Source organism: Sardina pilchardus, chromosome 10 (genome assembly GCF_963854185.1).
Source record: "Sardina pilchardus chromosome 10, fSarPil1.1, whole genome shotgun sequence".
In the NCBI taxonomy this organism is placed as follows: Eukaryota; Metazoa; Chordata; class Actinopteri; order Clupeiformes; family Clupeidae; genus Sardina; species Sardina pilchardus.
The window spans coordinates 8,292,055-8,304,831 of NC_085003.1; the positions used below are offsets into that span (position 1 = coordinate 8,292,055).

The window sequence follows — 12,777 nt, forward strand, 5'->3', positions numbered from 1 at the left end:
TCATGATAATGTTGGTAATCCTTTCCTCTGTTTTTTTTTTTTTTTTAATATAGTAAGCAGAGAGATAACTGCCGGGTGCCCCTGCTCCATCTGATATGCCTTTCCTTTGCTGTTGTGGTGACGCGCAGATGGACAAGCAAGAAGCGCGGGATGACAGCAGACCTTTCGCACGTGCTGTGCTGAAGAAGCATCACCTGCTGCAGTTGCGCTTATGGACAAGTAAACATCACTAACAGGGGAAGACCAACAGAAGTCTCCATTTCTGAAATGGAAGTCACTGGAATGGAAGTCACCATGTCAATAACTTTCTCTATATTTGTTAACATTTCATGTTATCCTGGCGTCTGTCAAAGCAAGTCCTGCGAATTCTAACATTCATCTTGACAGGTGGGAATGCTAACGGCGTGTGCCCGAATTCTTCCGGATACGTGAGTTTTTAATTTGAGAATCTTTTCATTTCATGTCTCTCTTCGTTTAGTCTACTTTCAGTGTACGTTTTGAATACCCTTTCATAGCATGTTAGCTACATTACTCCGGAAAAGTTGTCCTGTCACTTAGTCTATGCGTCCAGTGTGGAACTTGAAGCACAGTCGAAAGAAACAACCTATTAGGCTAGACAAGAAACAAAGTAACGTTGAAGCAAAAATGTTGCCTGACGTTGGTTAAAATGATATACATGTATAATGTGTTTTTTGACTTGAGACACTTGTTGGTCATAGCAAGATATTATTTCCAAATTTCTCTGAAAAGGCTACTGTAATTTTCAGTCAGTTTTAACGTGGCTATATTTTTGTCAAGTTAAATGTTTTAGATTTATGATTTATATACCAAATATATTTTTTTATCTCTGAAAGATTATGTAAATTAATTTTGCCCACTTGCATTTGGCGTAGTCATTTAATGGCATATTGCAGGCTATTGTTGACAGTTGTTGTGAAACTACACATACACTATGCAGTGTTTTACGTATCTACCAATATGTGGTCTAGACCTGTGATTACTTTTTTTTATTTTTCAAATGATTTGGTTTATGATACTTACCGCATTTTTGTAATAAATGAGAGCAGAATAGTATGTGCCTAACTACATGTCAGTTCAGAGGGTGCTTCAGAGTGCCATAAAAATGGAGAGAATTTTGAAAAAGAGTGAAATATGGTCTGAGAAAGATGACGGAATTGGACATTTTGTTGCAATAGGGCATGACCCATTTTCTGAATGAGTCATTATCATCATCATTATCATCATCATTATGAGCATTTTGCAATTAACTCATAATTGTAGAGTGGATTGTGTTGCGTAGTGAAGTAGGCCTAAATACTGTATGATTGAATGTGCATGCGTGCATTAATATATTTCAGCCATTGATCGATGCAAGAGTTTGCTATTAGGCACCATTTTGGCAGATCTGACTCCCCCCCTCGCCCCCCCCCACCCCCCCTGCTCGTGGGCTTCTCAGTGACAGCCATTGTTTTGGTCTATGACTATCCAGTTTGGCTCGGAGAGCAGAGAAACTTAATCTATGGGACAGAGCCATGGCAAAGGCTGTCAGCACATCTGCTGCCTTGAACGACAGACATGTGCTGTGGAGCTGGCTCCTGTTTCGGTGCTGCCTTTGGCTCACAAAGACTTGTTTCCTATCACTCTACCAAGCAACTGTTAGCCACTTTTCCAGCGATGGATCGCTGCCTTTAAGGGAAAGGCTTGACCTTATTAACTGGGTATTTGACTCTCCACCATATAATTGTCTGTCACATTTGGTTAGTGAGGCCTGCCAAGGGGACCAGACCTGCTTGGTATTCAAGTGCCTTTACATTTATCCGTGAGGGAAATGTAATGTAATGTAAATAAATAGCATTGTTTGTGCCGTGTCATATCTTCCAGTTATTCCAGATATTATGGCCATCATTGCTATTCACAACAAACACAAGGACCCAATCCAATTAGATCTGAAATGGGAACTTACACTCATATGTTTTCACAATCAAAGCGCTCTTAATACATGGAAACAAGCACATCACTTTAATAACATCACTGTCCACATAAACCAACAGCAAGTCCGCGAGAAAACTGCTCTAACATTCACTTCAGGTTTCCAAATTACAGCGGTAATCCCTCCCATGTCCGTCTTGCAATATTGATGGTATAGAATTCCTGTGGAGGTTTATCTGAGCCTTAATGAGTATCGTGCCCTTTACTTAAAAAGTACAACGTGTAATCTTTTAACCAGGTATTGGGTGGAGGTGATTGAGCTGTAGGAGGTTGGCTATTGCGTAAGATGCTTCTCAACTTAAGGACACTCAGTTGGTGAATTTTACATAACAGCTGAGTGATGTTTGGGGATGTCCTTTCTTTTTTGACTGACTAAGACAAAGAAGATAATGAGTTTAATCTTTCCAAATCTGTATGCTTTTGTAGGCGTGAGTATTTAGAGGAGGAACTTCTTCTGTTGCTGTTTTGTTTTTCAGATAACTGCCTAAATGGCGTGTGAAGTAGATTAATTCAGACTAGGGTTTGTAGTATTTTGATGGATGATGGATTTTGTTGATTTGTTTTCCATTGTTTTTTATTGCTAAACTTAAGCAGTCGGCCATTCAACTGCTGCTTTTTAGGTTGAACTGACAAGATGGTTTAACAATGGAATCCCGACTTCTTCCCCCTCTACTACTCTCCAGGTTGCTCTGTCCTTGAGATTCTGCTGGTTTTCCTCATTGGACCATCTGCATTTGCACGCCACCCCTGTGATCTCAGCTCAGCTCAGCTCAGGCCGTCTCTGCACTCCGCGATGGGCAGCGTGGCAGAGCGACGGGGACACCCGGTGCATCTGCTGTGCCGGGGGCGCAGACTGAGCAGCGGCGGTGGTGGTGGTGGCGGTGGTGGCGGTGGTGGTGGCGGCAGTGGCAGCGAGGGAATGGCAACCGCCATCGCCGTGGTCAAGGCGTCCGGACCCAACGGGCACGCCAGTGCCCTGCTGAGCCCTACGCGCAGCGCGGAGGAGCCAGGGGCCACTGACAGCACGCGCTACTCTCCTGTTTCACTGGAACTGGACCCTGCGGTGAATAATGGATCAGGCATTCCCGACAGGGAGCAGAGTGACACAAAGGAGCAAGCCTTGCAGATCGACAGCCAGCCCGCCAGCAGCCAGCCCGGTGAGCCGCGAGGGGTCTGCTCACCCAAACACTTCCCCAGCCCCTACCTCACTAAGACTAGCATGCAGGGGGATGTCTACAACTTCCTAGAGAGACCTGCTGGATTGAGATGCTTCCTCTACCACTTCCTTGTGTGAGTAGTTATCCCCCCACTCACTCTTTAATTTTCAATGCTTCTCTTCAGGTGTGGTTGTGTTTCCATTTTTCAAAAAAGGAAGGCCTAATGATTGGCTTGGAGATAATCCATTATTACTAATATTACTAATTATTTGAAGAATAATAAGTATATTTGCTGTGTGAATAAAATATCTAGGCCTGGTTTTTCCCAATTTGTAGGAGGGCAGGGACAGTGAGGGCTATTGAATTAATGCATGTGAAGTATGAACTAAGATCAATATTGAACTGAAGTTTCAGATATAAAATGGTACTACTGTAGTTTCCCCTCTCCATCCCAGTTCTTCAGTGCAATCCTCTCAATTGCATTCATGTCCATTTTTATTAATTTACCATCAGATTGTTTTCATTATGTATGTACAGGTAGAGAGAAAACAAAGACGTAGGACGTAGGGTAGACTTCTTTTTTTGCTTTGCATTGAATTTGCTTGGTTGCAACCATGTTTTGGTCTCCTAGCGAGCATTTGCTTTGCTCTCATTGTCAAGAGGTGCTTGTGTCAGCATTCCTGCTGATGATTTAATTACAGCTAAGGCACACGGTGTAAAGAATATCGGTTTGTTCCCAGTAACTAAAGGAGAGACATCTTAGGCCTGGTCATCTTGATGGGTCTAAGGCTCCACAAAGGAGGTCAACAAGATCCTGTTAAGCACACCTTGCTGCCTGTCTGACCACACCACAGTCAAGGGATCAGCTGGCTCATGCATGAAACATTTTCTTGTGACATGTACGTTCAAGTTCAAGCAGGAGTTTGTTTTAAAGAATCAATTGCACTTACATGTAGATGCTAGATTGCACAGTCTGCTCCTTTCATAAAACTGTGTGTCATGATGTCATACCATCTAAGTTCTGTTGCTTAATTCCACGTTATGAAAGCAGCGACATACAGTGTCTTTAAATAATCACTTTTTTTCTGTCCATATCTCTTCAGCACGAAATGCCACAAACAGAAGATTTCAATCTAAGTGATGCCAGAAAATCTGCCCAAGCAATTTCCAGTTGGAAGATTACTTAGTTTTGAATCAGTATGGCTGAATTAAAAAGCCATGTCAGTGCTATTGTGTGGCAGTGATATTCAGTTGTGGTGGTCAACAGTCAAGAGCATCCACACACCACCGATACAGTGCTTTTCTGGATCCAGACGTGAGAGAGAACAGAAGGCTTTGCACAGTGGGATTTTCACAGTGCAGTTGGCCTGTGCCTTTAGTTGTTAGATCATTTAAAAAAGGAATTAATCTGAATTATCAATTATTTTTGGGGATTTTCCAACCTGCAATGTGGCAGGGCTGTAGAGACAGGAAATGAGCACGAGAATGATTAGCCAAAGAGTGGGATCACAAGATAACCGTGGGTTAGATTATAACCCAGCTTCCCGGAGACATATTTGTAACGTTGGAAATGCTTACACCAGCCATATAAAGGCAGGGCATATACAATAGACATCATAGGTCACCACTATACTGGGACACTGCTGGGATAAAATGATTACCCTTAGATGTAAAATACAGTCGAAATATCCCATTGCTGGCCCCAGGCTGTAGAGCCTGCCCAGGCAGGTATGAGTTGTGTTGTAGGTATTTATGTCGGCATTGCTTCCTGTTAATCTCTGCCCGCTGTAATTGGGGCTTGAGTGTTCCTGCATGATGCTGAAAACCTGAACCTTGTGTCAAGCTCCTTTAAGTAAGTCTCTCGTGTCGATGGTTATCAGCCTCTGGCTTTCTTTCCTCGGTCACTGACTGCAGCTGACTGACTGGCTAGCTGGATGGCACAGGGTTTAGTACAGCATTGCACTATATCTGAATCCAAATAAAATACCATACTGAAGAGGGAGTTCACCTTTTCTAAACATCCTCGCTGCACTGCCGCCATCATCACCATCTCCCTCTCTGTCTGATAGTGAGAGGTCAGAGGAAGTGCAGAGATAAGGACAGTCGTGTCAGGAAGAGAAGGCCCTTGAGCAACAGGGTGTGCAGGATGGGCAGGTGCTTGGAAAGGATGTTGCACAATGTAACGATGGCTTACTCAGGTGCCAGGCGCTCCAGACAGTCAACCAGTGGGGCCAGATTTCCTGCGAGGAGAGATGATGTCGTGCAACTGTCAAGCATTCAATGACATTTGGCTGCTTTATGTAACATGCAAGTTTGACGCATCTGTTTAACACACAGGCTTGTATCTTAGCCTGACTAAAATCGCCAGAAAGCTGATCCCCATCTGATGCGTGAGTGTTTTCTTTCACAGGCTAAGCTGACAAAAAGCTTTGTCACAATTTGAAAACAACTTTGCCAACACTTTGGTATATTTAGTCTTTTGATGCTGCACTTTAGAAATTGTCCTCAGGTTTCATCTCTCTCCGGGGTCAGCAGAGGTGACAGTGATGTTGTGCTTTGATCCCGCCGCACTATGCTTTTATCTTTGAGGAGATTGAGTGATATTTCTAATCTATAGTATGTTAAAAAGATCGGCTTAGTGAAAATGTACAGTAAATGTCAGTAGATGCCATAGTATAATCCTTATAAGGATGCTTATGGACATTGAACCTATGGTATACTGTATGATAAGTATTCCACTGGTGGTGGGATCGTGTTCGATCAGCCTGTAGAAAGTAGGCCCAGTAAAGGCTTCAATGACTGAGTTACTTGTTTGTATGCGGACATTAGCCCTGTCTTTGTCAATACCTGTTTTATCAAAAACAATAAGGAACATGTTGTAAGAAGCAGCATCTTCCTAAGTTGGTATGCTCGGATGTAGAATCTCGATCTTAGTATACATGCTTCCCATCTGACAGAAGAGTAGATTTCTCCGGCTCATGGCTTTTTTTTGAGGAGGGATTGTGTTCCTAGTCTCGTTTTTCCACTTGTAGGCCACTTCCTGGAAACCACTGCCATTAATAAATGATATCCCTGGTAAAGCCAACAGGGCCAAATTCTGTTCCATGGGCTCAGTGGAAAGAGCTTCAAAGAGTTTAGACTTTAGAGATGCATGACACTGTGACCTTCTCCTAAAGCTTTCATTGAGATGGTGGTTGTAAAGAACCCTTTATAATTGTTGAAAGACTTTGTCTTTAAATGGTCAGTGGCAAATGTGATGGTATGTTAGCAGTGTGGATGGATGGCAAGGATTTAACATGCATTAGCAAGACTGCATAACCACACACCATTTGCAGATATGGCTTTATATGTGACTTTTTAAATACACATACTGTATCTAGTGGATGTTGTAATCCTGTAGTCTTAATAAACAACAGTTCATCGCATTTAATACAGACAGTTCAGAATTTTATACGTACCATGGTAAAAGAACTGGTGAACATGTAGGCTATTTATTATTATTCATTTGATAGTATGCTGCAACATGTGGGGGAAGCATGTCGCCAAAAGGTCAAAGCTTGCCTAAAACAAGCTTTTTGACCTTACTAATAACTCCATCTCAAATCTCTCAGCCTCACCACTTTCGGTTGTGACATTGCATAACATGGCCTCTTACATGGCACTAAGAATCGTTATCTGAAATAAGATGTCTCTGGGTGGACTTTATGAGAAAGCAGCCTATACACCATAGCTTAGGGTGAACCCTGCGAAAGCTGCTAATGGCTTTTTCCTTGATGGACGCTCCAGGTTTTCCTGCCAAATGGGTGGCCAGTGGCTCAGACCCTGACAGACGGCAGTGCCTCATGGTGTGGCAGCGTCCCGCTAGGAGGGGCTTTGGCTTTGGCTCCAGCTTCAAACAGGCAGACGGGATTAGTGGCCGCTGCCGCCACCAGGAATATGGACGTTTTAACACACATAGCAGGCTATTTCCAAGTAATGTTGTGATGTAATGAAAGGATGCTGTCAAATGTCCAGGCGTTTGCTCATTTGGATAAGGATTTCCCACCAAGGCGTGTAGATAGTGTAGGTGTATCTCAGCAGTTTTTTATTTTATTTTATTTTATTTTTTTTTTATTAATTCTCAATAGGCAGCTTGGATTCAATATAGCAATTCTGAAATGAAGCATATAATCATGTGGAGTACATGCACAATACTACTACCACTTTCAGTCTTTTCCAGCTGCTGTGCTTTTCTCTCACAGCTTTATTGCCGTTTTACAAATTACATACTTGAAAAATTCCAAACCAGCAGGGCCTGAGCTTCCTTAAGTATATATCCCAAGCACCAGGTTTAAAATTGCAGACGGAGGGGGGGGGGGGGGATGTGAATGGTCGGAGGGTAGAATGGAAGCAGAAATAAGTGAGTAAGGATCTGGATGAGGTGGGTGAGAATCCAGCCGATAATTCTGGATAAACCGCCAGCTGTTTGGCTTTAGTCAAATCCCTGGATGTTTGTCCCCAAGTCAGGGTATTTAATGGGGTGACCTGGTCTGCTCTCCAGGACTGTAACTACTGACCAGGGATGACAGTGCAGGCCTGGCAGAGCTTGTATTTTCTGTAATTGTATCTCTTTACACAGTGGGAGACCGATTAACAGCCTGCAGACCTGGGAGGTGATTGGAATTGTTTTGGCGTGTGACCTTTTTAGGATTTGTGTTTTCATTTGGTAGAGTCCCAGGAACTGTGTTGATAAAACCAAATCAGTCAGGAGGTGTGTGCTGTGCTGTGCTGTGCAGTGGCTAGCAGTCACTCTCAGGGTGGTCTTTAATTACAGGGAGTGCCTGCCAGACTACCAGATCCTTCAACAAAAAAATGACTGTCTATTATTCCTGACCAAACGATCTCTCAACATTTACAAACCGCTCTTAACATCTCACTATTCAGTGTTGGATGCTTTTTGAAAAAAGTGAAAAAAGTACACATGTGTATTAACCGCAGTACCCAATGGCCCAATAGGTCATAATCAGATCATACTTTAATCAGACAAAAAGAATGAAGAAAAGAAATGCATTCCCATGTACAGTATAACCCCCCATGTGTATGGACTTCATACCTGAAGAAATTTGGCAAAATCCAAGTTTAAAACTCGGTGGGAAAGTATGTTATGTATTTTCACTCTTCTTAACCGTATAAGAGAAAGATGCAGGATTAATTCAAATCAACTGGTTATCCTAAATATTTACAATCAAATTCAATTTTAGTAGTGTTGATAGTGTCGATACTTTCTTTCTGTGGTAAAGGCTATGTTCCGCACAGTCATATCACAGAGGTTACCTGTTTTAGCATTACGTGCTCCTGATACAATTGGCAAGCGCCGTGATTACTCGTTCAGCTTTAATAAAAGCTTCACATACTCATATGATATGAGGGGATTAAAGGATTAATTTATTTTCAGCTTGCATGCCCCTGGAAACTTCAAGCCTTCTCCAGATGCTTCATAAATGTTATTGACTGAAAACATGTCAACACATTGCAGTAACTATGGACATTATACCTGCACACAACTAGGACGCATGAGGAAATGGATATTGAGCTTAACAAAAACCCCAAACTGTGTTAATCCTGGCATGAGACAATATGGCAACTATACAGCATCACTGAAAATCCCTCATTTGGCTAATTCTGAAAGACCTTCCTACCTGAAGGGATTGATACATAGAATAGCACATGTCCAGGGTTTACTGGGAAGATGATTCACTGGCCCTTCGTCCATGAATGTGATTCTGTGAGAAAAGCCTCTCAACACATTCATGAGTTGTTGCTTGACATCAGTTATGCAACAACAACAGTTGTCTTATGGTACCTGTATGTGGTTGCATTGCATACATGATGGGCATGAATGAGGAGTATTGTTTATAAGACTTTATGTATTTCAGTTGTAATATATGAAATCCACAGACTACATTTAGAGTTGACTGTTTTTGTTGTATTGTTTTTACAGTTAGTTTGTATGATCTTAACCTTGCCCTTCACAAAACAAATGATGCCTTAGTTTTGGTAAAAAAGGAAGTGGTTACAGTTGTTGGTGTATATTTGGAGTAAACGAGAAATTAGGGATTAAATTATCATGGGGTGTCTGCATTTTAATCCTAATCATAGCGTATTTTGAAGTGAACAATTTTTTGTGCAATACCAGCAACCCTCAGGATTCCAGTCCAGTTCAAGCAATAGTGGTATATGGCTGAAACCATCCAGGCAGCCCTCAAGGACTTAGGAAGGTCACTCCACATCTGGCCATGACGTAACAGCAGCTTCACACACAGGATGTGTTTTCTTCTTTATCTCTCCAACCCTGTGCATGGAACATTTTCATCAACAGTGTGTCTGTGTGTGTGTGTGTGTGTGTGTGTGTGTGTGTGTGTGTGTGTGTGTGTGTGTGTGTGTGTGTGTGTGTGTGTGTGTGTGTGTGTGTGTGTGTGTGTGTGTGTGTGTGTGTGTGTGTGTGTGTGTGTGCACGCGCGTGTAGTCACACATAATCCCTGAAATAGAAAAGTACTTTCCCATCTGCTGTGTCAGTGAAGACAAGGGGATTCCTCCTGTTGGTTTGTCAGCCGCGAGGCTCTCACGTGGGAAATAAAAAAAAGACACCATCATCGTCTTCAGCATCAGCAGCCTTCGCATCACAAACCGCTCCTTTCACCCGACGCGGAGTCATTCTTACCTCAAAAACCGTGGCGCCCCTCTCAGGAGAGATGTGGTTGACTCGACCAGCTGTTTCGGCAAAGACTGTGGTCAGCTGATTAAGACTTGGCCAACATGTAGTCAGCAGCAAATGAGTGGTCTCCAACACTGTTCAGTGAAGAACAAATACTCTCAACAGGTCTCGACCTGGCCTGAGCGGATTAGATGACCCTTGTGCGGAACAGTATACAGCACAAAATGGGTGTATACCCCCACCCTGTCATAATGACGACATGGTTGTGTGGACTCATGTCATCTCACTCATAGTTACGTTGAGTGGACTCATCTCACGTCTTTAGTGTTAAATAATGAAAATAGGAAAAATACAAACTCTATGCCTTCTGGTATGTCCTTTGAATTTGAAGTTAAAGTGTCAGTATAATAGTCAACGGTGTATGCAGAATGCACATGTGACAGTGCATTTTTGCTACTACTTGTCATCCTAACCCACATCCCTAGCACCTCTTGTCTAGATCTGCCCAAAGTAAGAGTCTTATTCCCTGACTACATTTTAACAATATATAGCAAATTCTGCAGATATTTTGACTAAATGGCTTGAGCTACTCCTCCAGCAGTGGCCTGAGGTTGCATTGCTATTGACCTTTTCACATGAATTGCTGATAGGCGATAGGCATTGGCCTATCACTAGTGTTAATTACACAAGCTGCCTCAGTGGAGTTGCATGGTTGTAATCAAGACAGCTGGTTTTTCAGAGGAGTTAATGTGAAAGTGCCGAGTATTGACATGCTGCAAATAAGCATTCTGATTCTGATTATTGTGAGGAAAGTTCCATCTCGGAAATTAAACGCATGTGGCATATTAGCAAGTCGGGCAGCAGCAATTACTGGTAATATTGGTGGAATTTTTAACTCTGGGTGTTTCTCTGGTCTCTCAACAGGTTCCTTATGGTCCTAGTGTGTCTTATCTTCAGTGTGCTATCGACCATAGAACAGTATGCAGAATTTGCCACTGGAACACTTTTTTGGATGGTAAGTAACATTGTGAAACAAACGATTTTTTGTTCGTGAAGTTGATCAAACAGTGGATCAAAAGTGAAGCAATCAAACTTTTGATTAGATTGTCTGGTGCTAGTTTATTTGTTTGATAACAAAGGAAATGTATTCCTTTGTAAGATAAACAACACTGATTTAAACAGCAGTGTATTATCGCCTCCGCCATTACACACTGCAGTACAATGAATCACCACTTGATGGGGATAGCATCTTTTAGTTTAGTGAGGCAGCCCTCCACACTTCCAAACTATCATTTCAGCACCCCAGGCATCACATTTCAGTTACTCTTATGAACAAAATGAAGGCCCTCTTCTTCCAAGAATTTGACAACAGTCGGCCGTTAAGGTTAACAGACAGATGTTTGTTGTGGAGTTTACATTATTGTTTAATTTTTTTTCACTGCAGGGTCATTGCACTCATAGTTGTTTGCTATTACTATTGCAACATAGTTGTTTACTATGCAATTTGAAAGTAAGCCATTGTTTAAGAAAGTTTTAAAGTGTGTATTTGTTGAGTGGCTTTTGGCAAAAAAATCTGTTGATGTCCAGGAAATATGGGGAAAGGTTGTGTATGAGGGATGAAATGCTGAAGTGTATTGAGCCAGGAAACAACTCGATGGACCTGGGGTGAGGTCAATGCACAGTTTGCACAGAGCTGTTGAACTGGGCTTTGAGTATAAGAGGAAATATTACACTTGGTCTGTGTTTTGCTTTCCTTATCTGCCCCTGGAAAATGCTGACAGCATTTGTTTGAACAATACACTGGATTTCAAAGCACACACACACACACACACACACACACATACATACATACACACACACACACACACATGCGCGCGTGCGCGCACACACACACACGCACATACACACACACACACACACACACACACATGCACTCATGCACGCACGCACGCACGCACGCACACACACACACACACACACACACACACATATACATACATACACACATGTACACGCACAACACACACACACACACACACACACACATATACAGACACACAGACACACAGACACACACACACACACACACACACACACACACACACACTCACACGCACTGTTCTAATTGTAGCTTGCACATGGTACAACAACAGACATTCAAACCTCTCATATGACAAAAAAAAATATTTGCACTTTTTTTGACGATTTTGTAGATTAATGAAATTAGCCTTAACTTGTCCTGTGCACTTTTCTTGGTCTGGTGAATTTCTAAATATTCACTTGTGTTTTACACTGGATACATATTGTGACTGTAAGATGGTGTGAATTTTCTGTAAAATAGGTTACAGTAAGGTGAAGGTAATTTAGGGGAAATGTGCAGTGAAAATTAAATTATAAATCCCATACACCAAACTAGAGTAGTCATATCAAAGATGAGTCATTTGAGGTCTATTGTGTTTACTTTTAGGATATTCATTGACCACACCAGGTGTATCTGACCTGTGCACAGAATTTTAATTAAAAAAGCAGTGTAGTCAAATATCTAAAAAAAATAAATAAATAAAATAATGGTAAATAAATTCCCATGTGTTGCATCAAATTAAGCATGGTGACTTGCATTTCACACCTTAAATATTTTTTGCAATTGCTTTGCACTGAATGTGTATCTAAAATCAGTGGGTTTTTTTATATATATATTTTTTGTAATATTTCATATTTATAAATCTTTCATCAGCCCACTCACTCCCACATGTATGTGTATTCAGAGACACACATTCACATACACACACACACACACACACACACACACACACACACACAGAAACCCCCGGTGTAGTGACACTTAGAGAACATGACTGTACACTGTGTTCTCTAAACTTTTGGCCACTGCCCTTTCCAGGATTTACTGCTTGAGTTATTCATTTATTAACACCCTGC

General features: G+C 41.9%; 1 protein-coding gene across 1 annotated transcript in view; it reads left to right on the forward strand.

Moving 5' to 3' along the window:
* Positions 1 to 2,908: 2,908 nt before the first annotated feature.
* The window catches only part of kcnq1.2 (potassium voltage-gated channel, KQT-like subfamily, member 1.2), a 138,682-nt gene continuing 128,813 nt past the window's right edge, over positions 2,909 to 12,777 (forward strand). The window contains exons 1-2 of the mRNA XM_062547918.1: positions 2,909 to 3,279; positions 10,765 to 10,855. Coding sequence (XP_062403902.1) covers positions 2,909 to 3,279; positions 10,765 to 10,855 — 462 coding nt within the window. The remainder of the gene's footprint in view (positions 3,280 to 10,764; positions 10,856 to 12,777) is intronic.